This window comes from Mytilus galloprovincialis, chromosome 13 (assembly GCF_965363235.1).
Source record: "Mytilus galloprovincialis chromosome 13, xbMytGall1.hap1.1, whole genome shotgun sequence".
Lineage (NCBI taxonomy): Eukaryota > Metazoa > Mollusca > Bivalvia > Mytilida > Mytilidae > Mytilus > Mytilus galloprovincialis.
Window position 1 is genome coordinate 41,986,611 of NC_134850.1, and position 24,155 is coordinate 42,010,765.

The window sequence follows — 24,155 nt, forward strand, 5'->3', positions numbered from 1 at the left end:
ACGAAAATTCAACCCCCAAAAGTTTAAGATTTGAATGTGACCAATGAAGTTTTAAGTCGGGACATAAAGTAAGATCAGAATATATTTTTTACTTCCAACCCATAGTGCTTTTGTCTTTGAAGCATTTATTTTCAAACCTGAAATTTTATAAAAAGATTCAAAACATGAAAGTGTTTTTCTCAACGATACTTCCCTTCCATCTAACATAAGTAGAATCTTACCATACTGAATCTGTATATTATTGTAAACTCTAAATAAAGGCAACAGTAGTATACCGCTGCTCGAAATTCATAAATCGATTGAGAAAAAAACAAATCCGGGTTACAAACTAAAACTGAGGGAAACGCATCAAATATAAGAGGAGAACTACATGTACGACACAACAGAAACACAACATTAAAATATAACACACACAGAAACGAATTATAATATAACAATGGCCATTTTCCTGACTTGGTACAGGACATTTTAAGAAAAAAAATGGTGGTTTGAACCTAGTTTTGTGGCATACCAAACCTCCCGCTTTTATGGGAATATTTTCATAATTTTACGGTACTAATATCCTTGATATAATAGTTTAATCAAATTAAAACTATTACTTTCAAATTTATATTAATTGAATACTCATAATGCACTTGTCTTCAAGATAATTATACGAGCACATGCGTAATCATAATCTCGCTAAATGCACACAAATAAAAGTTTTGACACTTCTTCTCTCGACCCTTTAAGAGTATAAAAGGTAAAACAATAGTATAATGTATGTAATCAAGTTGGTTAAACACACCCGAAGTTGAACTTAGTGTTTATCTGATGTGTGCATGACTTAATTCGGCTTTATTTAAAAATAGGCTATATACATTTCAACGCATTGACACTTTGAAACGGGATTAAACCCCATAAGAACAACACGTAAAATATATTTCAGAAACAGAAAAAAATATCTATAACTTGGGTGAAACAGGACTAAAATGGACCACCTTTGGTCCTTGTGTGGAATAGTTTTTGTAATATTGTGGACATGTATTCCAAATGAAGCAAAATTCATCCGATTTAAGCCTGGATATGAATATGAATATAAGTTTGAATCTAATTCCGAGTTAACAGATTACGGAAATTTCAACATAAAGGCAAAGGTGAGTATTTTTCAGCATCTTTATTTTTTTTTTATAAAGGGTGCGAAAAGTTTATTTGGTCCCATTTTTCACTGAAATTCTAAATTTTAAGAAGGAAAATACCGCTTATGAAGATATGACAACATTAAATACATGTACATTATAATAAATGACGTCACAATTGATGCACTAGTTATGAATAGGTCTCGGATTTTTTTACAGTCAAATGAACATGCAGCGTGTTTAAACAAAAATATTTTGTTTTATATCCAACCCACTTGATAAATGGAAAAACAAAACTTATATAAAAAGTAAAATTCAACCGGAAAGTCCCTTTTCACATGGCAAAATCAAATGACAAAACACACTCAAACAAATAATAAAAATTAGCACAGAAACCAATTTTTTGCAGTGAAAATACTCTAACATATGTATTCATAAACTAATTCTTATTGTTTAAACATCGCATATGATATGGCATATCATATATTTAAAAAAAAATATGCGCATGCTTTTCGAAGCCACTACTGGTGGACGTTTCTTCTACGAGGGTATCACCAGCCCAGTAGTCAGCACTTCGGTATTGACATGAATATCAATTATATGGTAATTTTTATAAAATTTCCTGTTACAAAACTTTGAATATTTCGAAAAACTAAGGATTTTCTTATCCCAGGAATAGATTACCTTAGCCGTATTTGGCACAACTTTTTGGAATTTAAGGTCCTAATTGCACTTCAATACTGTACTTGTTTGGCTTTACAACTATTTTGATCTGAGCGTCACTGATGAGTCTTATGTAGACGAAACGCGCGTCTGGCTTACTAAATTATAACCCTGGTACCTTTGATAACTATAAACTTATACTGAAATGCATGAAAGTCGATATGATAAAGAAAACTTCTTTTGTTAGGTAACCATAAAATCAAAACATAACAAAATTATTTGTAAACTACGAAAACCGTTTAAAACATTTTGTTCGACAATTAAACATATACAAATATATAAATATATTTAATAAAAAAAATTTCAATAAAAACAAACGAGACGAGACAAAAATAGAAAAAAAATGCAAAACAGACCAAAAGCAACCAAAAAAATACGAGAATAGGTTAGATTTTAATTAGAATAGAGTGAACAGAGTGACGGTATATCAGTTGGGGTATCCGAATATTGTCTTCAAACTAATAAGTAGAAAACAATCTAAAATTGTCATGTAAATTTTAATCATCCAATATCTGAAAACATTATATCTTCATTTTTATTATTCTGTCAATGTACCTGGTATTGCTTCATTTAGGGTTTGTTGGATTCCATAAAATTTTGTTTTTTAATCTTGATTTGTATATGCCAATAGATTTTTTTTTTACATCGGTAAAATACTGTTGCCTCTCTTATTCATAGTACAGTTCGTTGCTGGGCTTCTAAAATGTGGAATATGACTTTTTTGACTAAATATACTTTTTGACACCAATGTTCTGGTCGGGAGGAAATCTTTGGTATTACAAAATAGCATACAGTTAGACCAATCAAAATGTGTGAAATAAGACATATTACAAAATTGTCAATGACAGTTGTGTGTAAAGTTTGCTTCCAAAATGCTGTATGAAAACTTGAAAATCGTTGTAGAAAGGCTTTGGGAAAAAAATAATTGTACATTTCTTTATTTCTGTAAAAATAATTTAAGTTCTTGGTTAATCCAGAAATGTCAACGTTTTTATTTCACTGCTATTTACAAAACTGTTCAAGTTCACATACGACATTTTGGAAGCATGCATTTTGCCAAAATTTTCAAAGCCTGTTTGTGAGAAAAAATATTCCTAGAAAAATTTGTAATTTACAACACTTTAGAAGCCCAGCGACGAGTTGTTTCTAGAAAAAATATAATGGATGCAGTTTTCAGAATATTTTAGTTTAGGTTAGAAAAGGGGTAATCATTCCCAATTTATTAGATTTTAATTAACAGCATGCAACCATAACATTTATTTCTAAACAAACATCCGATATTTTACAAGTCATACAAACAAAAACAATCACTTCAATTCCGTTTTTCTTATCTAAACACCTTTTCTTAATCTTAATAATCTTTTAGATGAGCTTTAACTGACCCGTATTATGATAAAACATATATTCTGGATATGCTGTAACATGCAATTCGTCGTTTTTAAATATATTACCAGTAATAACTGCCCAAAACAATTTCTGTAACTAGATCAGAAATAGTATGTCAAATAAATTAACAAAAAAAGTATTATTTTCATTTCGTGTAGTTTGAAAAACGTTATCGGTGAGATAATTAAAGCCACCAGACCTTTAACCGAGATATTTAAATGTTTAATGAAAGAATGTCATCAAAGTTCATTATTTTTGGTATTCCTTCTTATTAAATCTCTTCGTCAGAATAAAGAAAATAATCGAATTAGTGGGCTAAGAACAATTTTGCAACACTCTATTATACAAAGCATTGAATTGATAGGCCGTTGAGATTTTTATCTCTCTACGACTTCAAAAGCATGTGATCCGCCGAGATATCTATGCTTTGTGACGCGAATGTAGTAGAAAGTCTAGTGTTACTTTCCTAGGTCAAGGTTCGCCTGAAGTAATTGATTTGATCATAAGTCAATTATGTTCTTGAATTGTGTCACTGCAAAATTAGATCGGTACTAATTATTTTTGTTCTGTCTTTTTGTTTTATTTTTTTCAATTAAGAGTATGTGTGATAAAAATAAAATTCGTTTTACTATGTGGTTGTTCCAACTTAGGGACATAGTCAGTAGTTGTCTTTAGTTATATTCTAACAGTTGGTGACACTGAGGTAGTTCTTTAAATGTATTAACACCTTATTCTGGCAACAAGGAATATGAATAGGTATGGCATACTATACAGGCACATGTCTACTGTTCCCCAGAAGGCTTTTGCTATGTGCCGTCCTGTTGCTGTGTCGTTGATGTAAACTCCACTCCTCCCTTTTAAAACATACATTTCATAAATCAATTGGTCATGAAAATGTATTTGCCTATCAACACTCAAGACTTAAGTCGGGAATATGACAGTTGTTTTCCATTCGTTTGATGTGTTTGAGCTTCTGATTTTGCAATTTGATAAGGGACTTTTCGTTTTGAATTTTCATTGGAGGTCTACATTTTTTTTTCATTCATCTTTTAACTATAATTAAGTTTGTAAAAGAAAATCATTTTGCATTTGTCTGTTAATTTCTTGTTCTTTATCAAATGTTACTTTATTCCGTGAAACGTTTAACGGACGTAAATAAAGCAACAGTAGTATAACGCTGTTCGAAAGTAATAAAACGATTGAGAGAAAACAAATTCAGGTTACAAACTAACTCTGAGGGAAACACATGAACTATAAGAGAAAAATAACAAAACACTGATTAGAAGTGCAACAAAAAACCAAACGACAATGCAACACACACAGAAAAGAACTATAGATATAACAACTGCCATTTTCCTGACTATGATACAGGACATTTTTAAGAAAAAATTGTTGGTCGAACTTGGTTTTCTGGCTAGCCAAACCTCGCACTTTTATGGTAATGTTAAATCGTATAATACTAAATACAGTACAAATAAATGGAAGAACATTCAGGTCCATAACCGTGGATTTGTTGGACAATACGGAATACTCTTATGAGTTATGTCAACTGACTGACATTTTTCGTGTGATCGATGACAAATGTGATCATTTGCAGTTGATAAGATTAAGGCAACAGTCGGTTACCTATGTACCAATCACATAAATGGTAAAGGAGACACATCGGAAATTAGGTATAAAAAAACCTAAGGCAATCACATGGACTCCAAAGGGAGCGAGACCGATTGAGTCAACAGTAAACGCATCTCCTGCCATTTGTGATCCCCGCTATGCAAATCATTGCTTCAACACGAAAACAATCGATTTGCTACCATTAAAACTTAGTCCGTTTGGTTCCAATATATATTCCTGAGAAATTTAGGAAACGGTAGTTACCGATGTTCAAATCTCATCAATTGATTAAGAGAAAACAAATCCTTCAGGATAGCATATCTTTACATTAATATTGATTCACTCATAGGGCCTTTGCATCGGAAATAAACACATCTCTTCTAAAACCAGTTGTTTTGCATAATACGGGTTATGTTCTTCTCATATATTTTATGATGGTATGATACTAAACCACTAAAGGGAGGGATTGTACTTGATTTTCATATGATGAAGACATAATCTTTAAATCAGTTTAATTGAGGTCTGGAGCCGGCATGTCAGTAACTGGCAGTAGTCCTTTGTTAATGTATGTATCATTGTTATTTTGCTAAGTTTCTTTTGTTACCTATTCTGACATTTTTATTTATTAGTTTCTTTATTCAACATTGGCAAAAGGTATAAGGGAAGGGTAGAGATCTTACAAAATATGTTTAACCCCGCCGCATTTTTGGTCAGGAGTCTCTGGCCTTTTTTAAGTCTTGTATGTTTTTTTTTTGGTTTTTTTTTTATCTTAGTTAATTTTTAAGTTTTTAAGTTTAGTGTGACGTCCATTTTTATTACACTAGTACAAAATTTTATTTAGGGGCCAGCTAAGGACCACCTCCAGGTGCGGGATTTCTCGCTGCGTTGAAACCCATTGGTGGATATCGGCTGTTGTCTGCTGTGGTCTGCTGTTGTCAGCTCTTTGTTTGGATTGTTGTCTCTTTGACATATGTCCCATTTCCATTCTCAATTTTATTGTTGCCATTATTTCAAATATATGCGAGATATTGAGTCAAATGCCTCTTTATTTCTTAAGTTGCGCAATGATTCTAACGTTTAAACATGCTGTTTAATTTTAAACTTGTTTGATAACCTCTTATAATTGATCTGTTTCCCTCAGTTTTGATTTGTAACCCTGATTTGTTTTGCTAAATTGATTTATGACTATTTAAAAGCTGTATACTACTGTTGCCTTTATTTGTAGACATAAACTGCACAGGATAATAAATTTAAAAAACAACAACTGGAAGTGTTTAACGACCTTGACTGGCTATACAGCCCTCGCATGGTCGGTATTTTAAAAATGGCATATATCAGCACTAATTATAATTGGAAAATCAATGTTCTGTTTGGTGTGAATTTTCTGTTTAGAATGCGACCTATCGAATTAGACTTACTGCAGGTTATGTAATAACATGAGCAACACGACAGGTATCAATTGTGGAACAGGATCTGCTTACCCTTACAGAGCAGCTATGATCACCACCAGTTTTTTGTGGGATTCGAGATGCTCAGTCGAGTTTTCTATGTTGTGTTTTGTGTAAAATTGTTGGTATTTTTCTTTTTTAGCCATGGTGTTGTCTGTTTAGCCATATGAGTTTGAATGTCCACCTGGTATCTTTTCCCACTCTTTTGTTGGTTTGTTGCGTAAAAAATTGAAAACAAGACGTTAATAATCTCAATGCGTCCGAAGCGCTTTTCTGGATTTACCTTCATCAGGAACGCTCAAAGCCAAACATATCTTATCAAATTTAATAAGGCTTTGTTTGAATTTCGCTTTTAACTTTACCATAATAAAACAAAAACAGACCGAGATTTTGTTATTTGTTCGGCAAATGGGTTCATATTCATATTCATATTGAATTATCAATATCAAACGTTTAAATGGCGAGCACGTGCAGTTCAATAACTTTGGGTAGAGTTCTGATATAAAAAGAAAACAAAGACTTTTCCTTTAGCGCTAACCATCTCTTTGATTGTATCAAACGTGAAAGTATAGAGCTTGAAATTAAAGAAACCTTCAAGTAATCCCATTATGATACTTTATTTATGTATGTCATCTAAAAAGATTTTCTTTTAAAGGTATAGATAAAACTTCCCTTAATAATCTAAATTAACGGTAATAGATATCGTCACTCTTTTGTATTCCCAATAATGTAATCTGTCAGTTGAAATAACGAAAAAATGTAAAACGCATTAACGCTAGTTTTCTTTGATCTATTTGCACAAAACAATGCACAAAATTTAATTCACCTGATTTGGCAGGCTGTTTGGGGTCTTAATCTCTGCATGACTTAAATACTAACATGCGACCTTTCGATATAACGGTTCTCTTTAACGCTAATATTGAAAAATATTATACACCATTAAATAATATTCTGTCAGTAAACGGTGTTCTCGGGACAAATCGTTTTTCAGCTAATACATGTATATATATAAAAAAAATGCAAATAGATTTTTTTCTAAGATCACGATTGATTTTTGATACGATTTAACAAAGAAAACATTTTTTTTCACGAAAATATACATTTGAACAAAACTCAGCCTTACCTCCTTCTATCTCGAGCCTTCCATACACACAACGAAGAATGTTGTCACTCTAACTTCGCCCTCCGCTCAGTTGGCCAACTGAATTTAATTTTTTATTTATTGTTTCCATGGATTTGTTATTTTACGAACGACTAATTTCAAGATGAATATTTGAAATAATATCAGGTAAAAAAATGTCTTATAAATAACTCGCCATAAATACGTTTTGCATTTAAGGCCAATGTTTATTTCTTTTCTTTTTTAACCGCTAGTGCTAGCTTTTTATGTTCCGTAAGATCAGGAACAAACACACATTTATTTCAAAATATGTTTTGAAATTCAAATATGCAAACGTATCAAGAATTTTCAGAGGCATTTTGAAAATTGTTTTGTCATCTACATGTATTTCCTAAAATCTTTTCCTGATTTAGAAAACAAAATTATTGTGTATCGATATGAGGACTGTCAGGTATAATAATTGGCCAAAATTTATTTTGTTTTAAAAGGGGCTGTCAAAGTGTATGGTATGCTTAGCTTATAGGTATACATGTATGTCTATCTTGCATGTTCATTTACTTCACAGTTGGCTTGTAGATTGTAAATACATGACCTGATTCAAATAAAGTGAGGAAAACAAAAACAGTCAATGTCAATTCTATAAATGTTGAAAATCGGATACTGATGTCAAAATCATCCTAATTTATTTTGTTTACTAATACGACTAATTTTTGTATTTTTATCTGCAATGAGAAACAAGACGCGTGTCACTGGTCTAGTAGGTACCGTTTCTCCTTACCCTGCACCTGAGTTCTTACTCGGCTTTTGATGGGATTCCTGAAGTTGCTCAATCTTTAGTAAAGCGTTTTGTTATGCAGTGTTGATTGTCTGTTCGTCGTTTTCTTTTTGACCATGGTGTTGTGTGTTATGTTTTTATTTTACATATATTTTTGATTGTCCTCTTAATATTTTCTTTTTGTGCTTCGTATCGATTAACCCTAATTTTGATTTGGTCATAGACATTGGTGTGGTCTGTAAATTAAACGAAAGTTTGACGATGAGTAACAATTGCTGATATGAAGAAAGATATAATTTTGATCGATCATTAGACAAATTGTGCTTTTTAAGATGAAGCAAGTAGATCTGCTGTGTCATAGTTTATTCTCTTTTATTACAGATCAGTTTCACTAATATTGATGAAAAGTATGGATACCAGGAGATTTTGTTGAGAATCTATGCGTTCACTTTTTATGCAAAGGATCCAGGTAAGGCATATTTGCACCTGTCCTAAGTCAGGAATCTGATGTACAGTAGTTGTCGTTTGTTTATGTAATATATACGTGTTTCTCGTTTCTCGTTTTGTTTATATAGATTAGACCGTTGGTTTTCCCGTTTGAATGGTTTTACACTAGTAATTTTGGGGCCCTTTATAGCTTGTTGTTCGGTTTGAGCCAAGGCTCCGTGTTGAAGGCCGTACTTTAACCTATAATGGTTTACTTTTTAAATTGTTATTTGTATGGAGAGTTGTCTCATTGGCACTCACACCACATCTTCCTATATCTATTAGCTTGTCATCCTGACCGTTCGTAAACAAAAACACACAATAGATAGAGAAATGATAAAGTATATCATAGGCGGATCCAGGGGGGGGCCTGGGGCCCGGCCCCCCTTTCGTGAGAAAAATTTGGTTGATTATATAGGGAATCACTGAAGCATGACTGGAGAGGCCCCCCCTTAGGTCAGTCAGAGGGCCCCCTTAGGGGAAGTTCTGGATCCGCCACTGTATATACAAATCACCTAAAAATAAACCCACACAAACACAATAAACATTCGGACCTACAATATTGAATTGATACGCTTTTTTTCAGATTCGTTACTGTTTTAGCGACATCATAGCCAAGTTTTATTTGAATTAGATTTGTGCCGTTAATTGTTTTTATGAATTCGCCATTTCTTAGTATACACCTCCGAGAATCTGGCACAGGCCGGGCAGAGTCGTTGTCTGTTAAGCATTAGGTTTAAGTATCGTATGATTGTTCGTTAGGTATTTTAATTTTTTGCATAGCCTTTGTCAGTTCGTTTAAGTTATGTTCATAGTTTGTGTGTTTGTTCATATAACAATCTCCTAATAATTTATCACATTTGTAATAATCTGTACAACAGTTCAGAGCCAACATGACTTTCAGTTCTTCAGTCATGATGTAAACTTTATTATGAACAAGCCTATAATCTTATCGCTGCGTTGAAGACCCAATGGTGGCTTTGGTCTGATATTCCCCCGTTTCCATTCTCAATTCTATAGTCTACATGGGATACATGTGCCTGTTATTTTTCACGTGTGTTATTTTTGAGATAGCATTTCACTATAACATATAGCAAATAGATGCAGTAATCAGAATCGTTTATCACCATTGCAGATGCACCTGGGCATGACATGGACTTGAGTGAATGGTGAGTTACATCTCTTAAGCTATATCACTAAATGGTTTTTTTTTTTTTTTTTTTTTTTTTTTTATCATTTTCTCTTTTGACTATAGATCATATAATATACTAGCCAAACACTGTTACAGAGCACGGCATTCTTAATATGATCTAATATACTTATACACAATAAATGATATAAATTAAATTGATTGATTTGTCGGTGTTCAACACGCCGGTTTCCAAAATCACAACCGTGGCATTGTAGTGGAATATATTAATAAGAGATCACCTTACTATCACATTGAACAAAACTGAATGAAGGAAAATTATAAATACATATCATAAAATTCAACCCTGTGAGCATGTACTAATGAGCTTTTCAAAGTTCAATACTTCTTTATTTAACTTGAGGAAACTGTAAATTCATACCAGAGCCGCATCAGACAGTCATGATAATGCGATCCTTAATTCAACACATGGGCTCTGTTATTCATAATTGTACGGCTTTTCAGTTTTTCGGCGGAATACCTAATTTACACCAGAGACATATAATACAATATGTACTGATAAGTCTCTGATTACAGAAAGCTGAGTTCTATATGATTTTATGGCCATTAATGGCACACTAGTAGTGTAATTTAGAAATTTCTTTAACAAGTACAACATTTGGACAAGTTGTTATATCTTTCGGACTACTGATATATCATATTCACATACCCAAAGGACAACTTGTTAAACAATTAATGTCAAATACTGTACTTAAGATTTTGCTACATTTTACTGAAAATGCAAGGTTCGCTTGCTGTTACTGTTGGTCGCAGTTTAACACAGAGCTCTATGAAAAAGACATAAAATGGTCAAGAAAGCATATAATGGGGGCACAACTAATGCATCAACTCAGTGGCCATGGTGGCGATAACACGGTCAGATATACCGTAAAATTTGCTATCCACACTGATCTGTGTCCACACTTGTTTATTATATTGAGAAAAATGGTAGTCGAACATTTAGAAAAGTATCAATAATTTTCGGAAAATATATTTATTGGGCGAACTATTCGTATTTCAGGGTTCTGTCTATTTATTTTAAAAACCTTGAACGGTCGTTCCCTTTACAAAATCCGTATGTTTCGTATCGCTAAATACGATTCGTAATTTTACCCAACATCATCAACATCATCAACTGGCGGGAGTTAAGAAATGTTTTCCTCGAAAACATGAGCGTAAATATGCAATACTTTGCTGCAGAACGTAAAAACACGAAGTTGAGTTATGTCCTTGAGATGGTACCGATAAAAAAGATTAAAAGAATGATAATATACAGCACTGTCTGACTCCCCATAGTCCGAGATTACTCTGACGTCCAACGGCTGTTTTGCCAGACAAGCTGGGGCCGTGGGACGTCAGAGCTCGTCCCATATCAAAAAGTGGATATTTGCCCATCCAAAATAGATGCGCTGCTTCGTCGCTTCTGGTGCCGATTGAGGGCCTTGGAATTATATAAATCGGGCATCAATCTGTTCATTTTTCATTTATCTCTTCATTTATGGGATCTCCTGTAGTTGGTGATCGCAATACTGGTATACCAGTATTGTCCACAATACTGGTATAAAAATTTTGTACCAGTATTGTAACTTTTTATAAAAATAACCCAGCAATACTGGTACATTACTGATATACCAGTATTGTAGTTGTATTATTGACTAAACTATATTGAAGATCAAAATTAAGGGAGACTAAATGAACCACAGTCGCTTGAATTTTAATGATATATGTATGAAAAAAAATCGAGAGACCCGCGGCAGCTCGCCTGCGTCTCAATCGGAACAACTCGGCCTTTCTGGTTGCACGAAGAAATAACTATTGTACTGCGTAGCGAGAATGGCCGAGTAGTTACGATTGGCCTGCGTCTTACGGGCGACTGACTCCTCGATGGCCAAATGTAAGCATGGGGAAGCGAGGAGAGAGAAGGCAACAGAGAAAAAAAATACTGTTATATGTATAATTTTTAGTGATATATGTATGAAAAAAAAATAAATAAAATACTGTTATATGTATAATATGAAAAAAAAATAAAAAAAATACTGTTATATGTATAATATATTATACATATAACAGTATTTTTTTTTATTTTTTTTTCATACATATATCACTAATATTCAAGCGACTGTAAATGAACTCACAAAGATTATAGAGGATAATTGTGAAATCAATTAACAACCAGTTAAAAGTTGTTACTATATTTGCACAAATAAACAAAGGATTATTGAAATTAACTCGTATCATCATTATTATTTAAACAATTGCTAATAATTTTATCATATTTCTATATTTTATTATCTATTGTTTTCGCGACAATTTTTTTCTTTCAATTTTAGCATTACATATAGTGGCAGCTGAGGGGGAAACAAACAATTTTTTTTTCTCAGAATCAAAAACAAATTATTTTTTCTCCAAAAACTGGAAACAAACTTTTTTTTCCAAAAGAATCCTTACCCCCCCCCCCGAAAAATCAAATGGTTGCTGCCTAACTAGTTTGTTTACATGAATGTTAAGGGTTGAAGCAGTTGATTCAGAACCATGGACAATACAATTAGTAGCAGATACATGTATATCTACTGGTACAAATACTAGACCAGCATTCTGACAGTAAGAGAGCTGTGCAAATGCTAAGGGGGAGGGGTTGCAGATATCACATCTGTAGAAGAAATAGACAATACCAATGCTGATGATACAGAAGCTATAACAGCATTAATGTCAATATAAAATTAACTAAAATATACTACATGAATCTTGGAAAGAGAGAGCTGAAAGAAAACATAGAAGAAAGTACAGAGTTTGTTCAAATGCTGAGACAGAATGGTTAAGAAAAAAACATCAGAAGATTTAAAACTTTATTTGATGACAATCACAGAGTACCATCTATGGCATCATCAGTTAAACACAACCATTCCTAATAAAATTGTCATGTCATATGTTAATTTCATTATGCATATATGTGACACCTTTAATAAAAAGATTAATTGTCTATATTGTTTATTTAAAAAAAGCACAATACTGGTACAATACTGGAATACAATACTGGTACAAAATTTTTATACCAGTATTGTGGACAATACAGCTGGTATACCAGTATTGCGATCACCAACTACAGGAGATCCCATTTATGTAACCAATTCTGCCAAATATTATTCAGGCCACATCTACATGTTGAAATGCAAATGGTCTAACTCTAAGACCCATCACACAAGTACTAATTGGGTCATTCAATATGGTGCTCATTAAAAAAATATTTACATGTGAAATTCAAAGCAAAATGCCACATTATGGCACATAACACTTCGCCTTCGGTAATTTTTGTCCAATTTTGTTGAACCTTCACCTTTTGTCATAGCGATCTTAGATTGCGTAGGTGGTGGCGTCACAAATATTCACTCTGTGGTTATTAAAGAGAGGCGTCAAGGGGGGTATCAGCATAGAAGAACGCGAAATAAAATTGCCATTTAAGGATGAACGAACAATTAAAAATTTCTTGCATGTTGGTCTTTTTACTGATTTCACGAGACACAGTGAATAACAAACATTTTTCACAGCTGCATGTGAAATAAAAATGGCAAAACACATCAATTGCACAAAAAAAAAACCTTTATCACCCTCGTTATAGTATTTGAAATTTTTATAAATTTCTTAAACTATCCTGGATTTCTACCAAACTTGGATAGAAGCTTGTTTATGATCATAAGATAGTATCCAGACGTAGAAGACACTGGGTTACGCGAAAACACTTACACATTTTTCCTTTTTTCTTCATGTCCTAGCCTTCATGTATCAATATTTTGAACCAAAAATGAAGGATAAGTAAATGCTTCTTTGAAATTGATAAGATTTAGAAAATTCAGTCAACTATCTATCTATCTATCTTCCCGTCAAGGAGCGTGAGTGAACAGCTAAAAATCTTCAAGTATTTACAGTTAAAATGAGATCTGTATGTACAGTTAAAATCAGTGCTGTAGTTTAGATGTGGAGAAGTGTCGACATGCTGACGTCTCAGATAGCGTGTCGAAAATGTTCCATAGACGGGGAAGCTTGGATGTCTGGAGGTATGTTGTTCCAGGATATGATGGTGGCAGGAATGAATGAGTACTTGAAGCAATCCAGTTTGGCCCTGATCTGGTGTTATGCATGGTAAATGAGAAGGTGGTGAACAGGTACTTCTACGACATGATTTATAATTTTGTAGAACATGATAACTCTGTTCCTGGCTCTTCTGTGTTCCAGTGGTTCCCAACCTAGTTGCTGAGTCATTTTGGTTACGCAACCAGGTTCCCTTGAGAAGTAGTTCCCAATTGCAAATCTGGATTTGCTGTTGATGGTAGGGATCCCATACAGCACTGGCATACTCGAGGACAGGCCTCACTAAAGTTGTGTAGGCTTGACTTTGAACTTCCTGAGGACAACTCCTAAGGTTCTGAAGGCTTTTGCTGTTGTCTGGTTTATATGTTCGCACCAAGACAGGTCCTTGCTAATGTATAACCCAAGGTATTTCCCACCTGGGACGCTTTCAAGGGTGTGGCCGTGCAGATGGTAATCGCATATGATGGGTTTGCAATTCTTACTAATGTGGATGGAATGGCCATTTGATAGTCCATTTGCCAGTTCATGAATTGTGGCAATCAGCTGTGTCTCACAAGAGCATTTGGTACGAAATCCGTGTTGGGCTGGTGTTAAAATTGAGTGCTCTTCTAGATGTTCCATTATCTTCAAGTGGAGTATGTGCTCCATCACCTTGGAGCAAATTGCTGTAAGAGACACAGGACGGTAGTTTGCCGCTGTACTATTGTCTCCTTTCTTGAAGAGTGGCACCACATGTTCCTTGCGCCAGTCATCTGGGACTTGTCCTACATTAATTAATAGTTGAAAGATGTATGCAAGAGCAGGCGCTAATTCCGATGATAATTCCTTTAGGAGGCGAGATGATAACGAGTCTAGTCCTGTAGCCTTGTGTGGGTTCAAGTTTTTAAGAAGCTTGGAGACGCCTGAGGTTCCAATTATAACTGAGCCAGGTTAAGAATAAATTTTTTGTTATTTTCATCAGTAGATTCAAATGGTTTAGAATTGCAAACACAATTAATACATGTATATGTATTGATATGGTATTTTTAAATATTTACAGATTTTAAAAATAAAATAAAGTATGGGTTTATATTTTGGGAAAAAATTACACATACAGAAAAATCTGAATAGCATATGCATCCTTGAATGAAACAATAGACAAAAGACAATTTATTTGCACAACCACCTTTACACAATCAATGATTATGTCCGAGATGAAATACAATCAGATATATGATACATATACATGCATGTCACACTGCATTGTAAATGCTATTTTTGTTTTTAAACAGTACTGATACATCTAGCTGCATTTTGCTTTTGATAATACACTGTATGTGTCTTAGGGTCAAACAATCCAATTGTAGTTTTCAGGCCTAGCTAGCATACCTTCCCACATTTCAAAATCTCCATGGGGGATTTATACACCAGAACTTTAAATGCATCTCTTACACATGTGTTTTTAATTAACCAGTCATACATGTACTCTGTTTATAAATGAAAATATATGTCCTTTTGAAAATATTCTTTTAAACCCTTTTCATGCCTGTTTCGATAATGAAAGATTTGTTTTGAGGAACATATTTAGTTTTAAAAATGAAACAATTTAAATCCAATCAACACCTCTCATGGGCTTATTAATAATTAAAATTAAATTAGTTAGACCCCTTATAAATTGGGAAAAGTGAGAGGATTGTCCTTGTCAGTAACTGTCTATTGCTTATATTTTTAGGTTCTCTTTTGAGATTACACCTGTTGGACAAATTTTACGTGTGTACCATCCAGAGGAGAATGATGATTTTGTCTTGGCTACGAAGAAAGGATTCGCTGCTCTTCTGGCATCAAGACTTCATGAAGAAGGAGAAGTAAATGTCACTTGTATTTTAATTTCTAATAAAATATTTCTAAAAGGTTAATTTAATAATTAGTACTGCTAATGCCATCTTAAAGATAATCAATCAAATTTTAATCTTATGGTCCAAATATTGGCAACACTTGGGATAGAGTTTGGATGCATACTGCACATTTAACATTCAAATTTATCCAATGATAAAAATCAGTATGAAAATTTAATCTACAGAGAACATTGTTGTATTGGTTTAATCCTGTTGAAATCAAGTTAAGAGACTATTAGAAAACAAAACAATTTTGTCTGACAAAAATTAATAACAATATTTCAATACTTTAATGGTTTTATTTTTTTTTAACAGATCTCTGGAAGTTCATCACACAATAGTTTTTCTTACCATATACAAGAACTTGGCCATGAAGGTAAATGATGGTGATGAAATATTTGACAAAGTTTTGAAAATAAAATATGTATGGTAAAATTCAGCAAATTATTTGTTAGACTTGATCAACCAAGCAAGATTTATTCTGCTGATAAACTTATCAAGATTCAGTAACAACATGAACAATTTCTTTCCAGTTTACTCAGCATGCATAGTGTGCTGGTCATAGTTGAAATTTAATGTTTTAAATATATAAAAATAAGAAGATAAGGTATGATTGTCAATGAGACAAATATCCACCAAAATTCAAATAAAGTGGATGTAAGCAATTAAAGGCAATAGTAAGACCTTCAATAATGAGATAAACCCGTACTGTATAGTTGGCTATAAAAGGCTCTGACATGAAAAATATAAAACAATTCATTTGGGAAAACAAACAGCCTAATTTATGACAAAACAATTAACAAAAACAAATATTACAGACATGAACTAACAACAATCTCTGAACTACAGGCTCCTGAATTGGGACAGCACATAAAGAATGTGGTGTTTTCAACATGTTTGTGAGAGCCCAACCCTCTCCTAACCAGTGACAGTGGTGTAAAAAAAAAGAGTAAAATCACAAAAATACTGAACTCAGAGGAAAATCTAATCGAAAGTCCATAATCACATGGCAAAATCAAATGACAAAACTCATCTAAAACGAATGGACAAGAACTGTCATATTCCTGACTTGGTACAAGCATTTTCAAATGTAGAAAATGGTGGATTAAACCTGGTTTTATAGCGCTAAACCTCTCCCTTTGATGACAGTCTTATCAAATTCCGTTATATTTACAATGATGCGTGAACTAAACAGGCATAATAAATAAAATAGTCAAAATATGGGTACATCAATCATCATTGTGTAACAATTTTATAAGGAACAATTTAACAGAACACAAAAACATCTATCTACAAACACATTCATTGATTCGTGTGTCTGTGTAACAGCACAACATAAGAACAAAATATAAAAATCAGTTGAAAAAAACATTAACACAGACCAGAAGTGGCAGGGTATTTATCCATCCCTCATCTCTAATTATATTTATATAACAGCTAAAGAACATTAGGAACATATCTGAGAGTACTCACTTTGTGACTAATTTTGCACCTCTTTTTTTTTTAATTTTAGATAGTTGCAGTTGATTGTTCCAAGATCTCTAGAATAGTTCTAATGCAATTTTTATTTTGCTATATGTAAATAAAAAAGTTCTTATTCTTTCAATTTACAGCCAATACTCTATGATTGGTTTGTTAACAAAGCAATATTTGTATTCCTTCACAGCCAACACATGTCAAAAGATATTGACAAATATAATGCTTACCATGTTTAAAAGAGCCTAGAGGATGACATAAAATAGATATTTCTTGCTAACTTGATGGTAAATAGAAAATCAGGACTAAGACAAGACCAATTTTATTTTACTTTTTCTTGAAAATATTGATTCATTTTAGTACATACTGAAATAATATTGTTCTTCTAATTTTGTTGTTTTATTTATAGGACCTCATAATGCCACATACACTGTTAAACAGACAAGTACTGGGCTGCAGTTCACCAAAGTACGCCATGAACCACTGGTTAAAAACGCTGGTGGAAAATACCAAAAGGTTAGTGTTATGGTTGTACTGATAAAATCATACTTTAAGTTAAGGGTATTAACAAGACGTACATGTAGTAAGTAACTAACAGTCAACATTTACTGATATCGCAAGGGTTTGTCCTGGTTAAACATTACTAATAGACCTCAAATACTTTTGTTTTATATATTATGTTAAAACCAAATATCCAATTTCTGTAAATTCAGAAATGATTGCATGCATTTATTATTGCAATTTTGTCAATTAAGACTAAAATGCAATTTTAATTTTTGCTATATTCAGAAAAATCATGTTTAATTCAAATGAAAAATTTCAAAATGTGAGTTTAAATCATTGTGATTATAACCCTGTCACACTTTTGCAATAATAAAAACATCGCAATAATTTCTGAATTTACAGTACCCAGAGATAGCGCACCCAATACATATAAAGGTTATAATTATGATTTTGTTTAGGGGCCAGCTGAAGCTAGCCTACAGATGCATGATTTTCTCTCTGTGTTGAAGACTCATTGGTGACTGTGGGCTGTATTTGGTCTTTTGTTGAGTTGTTGCTTCTTTGTCCTATTCACCAGTTCCATACTCAACTTTATTCTTAAAAGTTTTTTTTTACATACCCCATCTTCATTCTTAACTTTAGTCTTTTACATATTTTTTTACTCATTTCAGGTGATGCATTACCACAAAGACCTTGAAGTAATACACAGTGTCTTGATTGAAGAAGATTTCATATCACCTTCTAGACCGTCTGGAAAGTAAGTACTTGTTTTAATAAATAAGTGGATGTAACAATTTCAGTTTGATAATAATTTTAAATATCAGTGTTGATATATAGATAAAATGTGTGGTTTTCTGGATTTGCTCATATGGGTTGTCTTTTCAAAAATACTAAACGGATTGATTCAACTAACATACCTTTTATTGTATAATATTTGAGTGGAGGAATTAAACTTTGAATGTTATGACCTACCATATATATGAATGACAGAAATATGTTATATAAGTATGGGATATATGATTCCCTTTCAGGTTTGATGCATTGCATGGAATGCGGAAAATTAAGGCAGCTAATGAATTCAGTTCCATGGGTATGTATTGAACTTAAAGCTACCTGATTGTTTTTAAACCTACTTGCATCAAATATTTTTTGCCAGTTTTATATGATTAATATTGTAACAAGATAATTCATTTGGATCAAATTATTTCAATCTTTCATATTTTAAAAGTATAGAGTTATGAAAAAAATTGTCCCGTTAATTGTAGAATTTCCTGAGATGAAAGCCATCAGTAAAGGATCTCTATCCTATCTGACGAGAAGGTTTGAAAGAGATGCTGTCACTAAACCAATGCTGGGATTAGAAGAATCAACGATCCATGTAACCAAGGTCAGAAAACTTACATTGTACATCAGGCTTATTTACCAAAATATATTCTGACTAGGTCACCAACAATCAATGAATATTAGCAACCAAATCATAGTGTATGCTTTTGTCAACTGAGCTTTAAGATGGTGAATGAATTCATCAAAGATCATCAACACTAAATTATGTGAAAGGACACAAATTTAAGCATCTACCATTTTGTATTAATAGTCAATTAATCATTTGGTAAATTTTAACAATTTTGGGAAGTGCTGACCTTATGGTTCCAATGGAGATATTTTATTCAATCTCTGGATCGAATTTGTTCAAATTTCTAACTTGACCCAAAATGCCTATATTATTGAAATTAAGAATTCTAGGCTGAACTCCTGGTCCTCCTCTTTTTTCAACCTATCTAATTGATTTATAATGAATAAGTAGGCTTTGCTCTGAATATTTGTGTAGTATTTGCCAATGGACATCAACAATAAATCAATTATTCCACTTTTAATTTAAACTAATGATACATCCTTTGTATTTTATCAATTTTTTAGTTCCCGAGGCCTGAAATTTGAATTTCATCAAATCTTTTTTCCAGATTACAAGAAAAACTCCAATTCTTGACCGTGCTACAGCTTGGCAATATATCAAAGGGAACATAACCTGCATGTGGACCCAGCCTCACAATGGTAAATATTAAAATGACAAATTGTAGTTTGTGTATCTCATTATAACTTCAAGAACATTCTTTTATGTTTATCCAATAATTTTCCTTTGTTTTCAAAATTCCAATAGGGAACATACCTAATATAATTGTATCAATAAATTAATTTTTCCAGATGTTTCAGCCATTGGCCTTCTTCAGTTCTTTATTTCTCCCCACAACTACATGGCTGACATTACATTTTTCAATCATTTAGAAGATGTTGACATTTAAAAACAATAATTTTTATCAATTTTTGTTTAAGCACAGATTGAATGTTTTAATTTTATCTCACTTTTAAACAATTACAAGTCACCGGATAATCCATTCTTAAGTATTCCTAATCACTTAGGTAGGTTGTATGCTTGGTCGCTAAGTATTATCTGTAAGTTAATGATCTGAAACGAGATGCAACTTCTTATGGCAAATAAGACATTATGTAAGTGATAGATAAACATTGAATCCGTTAAAGTAAATGATGTTTAGATTTTTGTAATTGAAAAAAATTATGAAGTCAGTAAAAATACTATCAAAATGATTGCATCTATTGGTAGTAATGTATATTACAAATGATATTGTCATAATAAGTCTGGATTTATGAAAATAATCACAAAGAAAAAAATTCAGTCAGTATCGGTTGTATTTATTATTACCGGTAGTCTAATATTTGTTTAAATAGTAACTAAATGATTCTGTTTTAATACGATTACTTAAAGCAAAGCTATTTCAAGGTCCAATTTCAACTATTAAATTAACCATGTTCTCTCATACATATATATTAATGAGTTTACCTCCAACAGATTTTGAGTAATAAAGTTGTTCTATTTTTTTACAGGTCGTACATTGGAAGCAAATGCTTGTTTCTTCAAGATAGTCGATGTGCTAAAATCAATACCAGAAGAAGAACTAATAAAGCTTGCTAATTACTACTTTGTAGAACTTAAACCAACGTAAGTCAGATTCCTTTTTCAAACTTTTATTGTATTGTGATGTAAAGAAAAGCAGTGTAAGTTTGAAGCTAATGAAAGTTTGTCTTTCTGCTTTGCTTAGAAATAGTACTGTAGAATTGGGCACAAGGACAGTGGTGGCTGAGTGGTGTAAGAAGGTCTGACAGTGATCACTAACCTATCAATGTTGTCATTTTTGAACCCTGCTCATTGAAAAGTGTGTTTCACAGAGACCTTGATTAACTAGGTCATTAGTTCTCTCAAGGTCATTTGTTCTCTCAAGGTCATTAGTTCTCTCAAGCTACTTCCCCACCAACAAAACTATAATCTTTCTAATTTTAATGCCAATTTAGAATTTTGACCCCAACTTTACTGTCCACTGAACATAGAAAATTATAGTGCTGGTGGGTCATCTGTGTACTATGGACTCATTCTTGTTAAAGTATAATCAGATGAAATTACTTTTTACATATTCAAAACCCTAACGCTGAGAATTGTCCTGACAAACAGAAGTTTAATTTCAAATGTTTTAAACGCTTAAGTCTTATCTAAATCTGTTTATTTTTTTCAGTCGTGCAAGGTATGTAGGAGCAATGAACACCATGCTGGATGCCTTTGGAGTCCTGTATACAAACTTCAGTGAGAACCTCCTGGCAGATTATATTCTAAAGAGTCCTGATCCTAAGCCTACACTTATCTTAAGGCTGCTGACACACATTGTAGGAAAAGACAACCCACCACATGATGTATGTATTGTACTTACACAAAGTTAACAATAATATTTATAAATAAAGGCAACAGAAGTATAATCCTGTTCAAAAGTCAAACATTGATTGAAAGAAAACAAGCCGGGTTACAAACTGAAACCAAGAGAAACACACCAACTATAAGAGGAACACAGAAACACTGAAGTGTAACAAAAAACAAATGTATAATCTTGAAATGCATACAATTATTGGCACTAGTTCAAACAATTATTATGATAATGATAATATTGAAGGGATATTTTATAATTATTTTTTATTTATCTGCTATCTTCTTGTCATATAGCCCACATTTCCTTTCATTGGTTTTAAGAAAGTGTAAACTGTAGTTTGATTCATTTTTATTCCAGAATATGATATCTGCCATGGAAGATCTTGTATTTAACAAAGATGACCACCCAGAAGAGATGTACAAAGAGGATCTCCATGAAAGGGTCTTACTCTGTCTCGGCTCAGTGTCACACAAGTTAACTAAAGCTGGACGGGAAGAGGAGGCCATCAAAATAACTGTACAAGTTCATCAATGGCTAGGAATACATGGTAATATCTTTGTTTTGTGTTTTGAACACCTCTCTCTATATTTGTTTTAAATTAAATGTAAAAAATGATAAATCCTTAGTTCTTTTTCATAAAGACCATCCCTTTATTCAGGTGATTTTCCCTCTATGATAAGGGTTAAATTGATTTAATCTGCTTACATTTTTTACACATGCATATTTTATATTTTGTTAGATCCATTTGAATACAGAAAGAAAAGAGCAATTCAGAGTGAACAAGAACAAATAGACTATGACCATTGGAGAGTGATTCTGTTAGAAACATTAGGAAATGCCAGAATGGACTTCTCTTTTGAATATATTGTTTCACATATCAACTCAACTAACTCACCTTGGATCAAAAGAGCTGGAGTTCATGCTCTAAGGAAATATGAACATGAAATGGTGAGTTGTATGTAGACTGAAAGGTTGTAAATACTATGAGACAGTAACATAACAAAGCATTTTTAATAGTTTGCATTAGTTATGAATGTGTAACAAGAATTTTATTATTTCATTATTCATTTGAATGACCTGACTGAATTAAAAAAATAATGTATTTAATTATTTGCTGACTTACTTACTATTAGTAGGTGTCAAGTACAGTTAAAATATGAGTGAAATTCTAATTTCTGATTGGTTAAAACTGCGAATGGAAATGGGAAAAGTGTCAAAGACACAACGACCCAACCAAAGAGCAGAAAACAGTCCAAGCACACCAGATTACCCCATTTAATGGTTTTGTCTCTGGATAGCCTTAAGTCTAAATGTTTAAATACTGCATTAATATGAAATAAAATTTAAGTCATAAAACTTTTATTTCAGGCTGCTGATGAGATGTATAAAGCTGCCATGTATGACGAGAATGATGAAGTTCGTTATGAGGCTTTATTACAGTATCAAGCACATCCTCAAGCTAGGATTATAACACCTCTTAATACGTAAGTTTAAGACATTATAAGAATGATGAAGTCCGTTATGAGACTTTATTACAGTATCAAGCACATCCTCAAGCTAGGATTATCACACCTCTAAAAGTGTAAATTTAAGTAATGATGAGAATGATGAGGTCCGTTACAAGGCTTTATTACAGTATCAAGCACATCCTCAAGCTAGGATTATAACACCTCTTAATACGTAAGTTTAAGACATTATAAGAATGATGAAGTCTGTTATGAGACTTTATTACAGTATCAAGCACATCCTCAAGCTAGGATTATCACACCTCTAAAAGTGTAAATTTAAGTAATGATGAGAATGATGAGGTCCGTTACAAGGCTTTATTACAGTATCAAGCACATCCTCAAGCTAGGATTATTACACCTCTTAATACGTAAGTTTAAAACATTATAAGAATGATGAAGTTTGTTATGAGACTTATTACAGTATCGAGTACATCCTCAAGCTAGGATTATCACACCTCTAAAAGCGAAAGTTTAAATAATGATGAGAATGATGAGGTCTGTTACGAGGCTTTATTACAGTATCAAGCACATCCTCAAGCTAGGATTATCACACCTCTTAATACGTAAGTTTAAGACATTATAAGAATGATGAGGTCCGTTATGAGGCTTTATTACAGTATCAAGCACATCCTCAAGCTAGGATTATCACACCTCTTAATACGTAAGTTTAAGACATTATAAGAATGATGAGGTCCGTTACAAGGCTTTATTACAGTATCAAGCACATCCTCAAGCTAGGATTATAACACCTCTTAATACGTAAGTTTAAAACATTATAAGAATGATGAAGTTCGTTATGAGACTTATTACAGTATCGAATACATCCTCCAGCTAGGATTATCACACCTCTAAAAGCGAAAGTTTAAATAATGATGAGAATGATGAGGTCTGTTACGAGGCTTTATTACAGTATCAAGCACATCCTCAAGCTAGGATTATCACACCTCTAAAAGCGAAAGTTTAAATAATGATGAGAATGATGAGGTCCATTACGAGGCTTTATTACAGTATCAAGCACATCCTCAAGCTAGGATTATCACCCCTCTAAAAGCGTAAGTATTTAGAACTAGAAATAATCGTT

At 32.7% G+C, this 24,155-nt stretch overlaps 1 protein-coding gene across 1 annotated transcript in view; it reads left to right on the forward strand.

Moving 5' to 3' along the window:
- Positions 1 to 821: 821 nt before the first annotated feature.
- Positions 822 to 24,155, forward strand: part of LOC143057544 (uncharacterized) — a 194,004-nt gene continuing 170,670 nt past the window's right edge. The window contains exons 1-15 of the mRNA XM_076230855.1: positions 822 to 1,136; positions 8,563 to 8,650; positions 9,803 to 9,836; positions 15,654 to 15,786; positions 16,132 to 16,192; positions 17,702 to 17,808; positions 18,468 to 18,553; positions 18,828 to 18,886; positions 19,062 to 19,183; positions 19,758 to 19,848; positions 20,698 to 20,812; positions 21,381 to 21,555; positions 21,924 to 22,113; positions 22,306 to 22,514; positions 22,935 to 23,050. Of these exons, the coding sequence (XP_076086970.1) occupies positions 972 to 1,136; positions 8,563 to 8,650; positions 9,803 to 9,836; positions 15,654 to 15,786; positions 16,132 to 16,192; positions 17,702 to 17,808; positions 18,468 to 18,553; positions 18,828 to 18,886; positions 19,062 to 19,183; positions 19,758 to 19,848; positions 20,698 to 20,812; positions 21,381 to 21,555; positions 21,924 to 22,113; positions 22,306 to 22,514; positions 22,935 to 23,050 (1,751 nt within the window). The 5' untranslated portion in view covers positions 822 to 971. The remainder of the gene's footprint in view (positions 1,137 to 8,562; positions 8,651 to 9,802; positions 9,837 to 15,653; positions 15,787 to 16,131; positions 16,193 to 17,701; positions 17,809 to 18,467; positions 18,554 to 18,827; positions 18,887 to 19,061; positions 19,184 to 19,757; positions 19,849 to 20,697; positions 20,813 to 21,380; positions 21,556 to 21,923; positions 22,114 to 22,305; positions 22,515 to 22,934; positions 23,051 to 24,155) is intronic.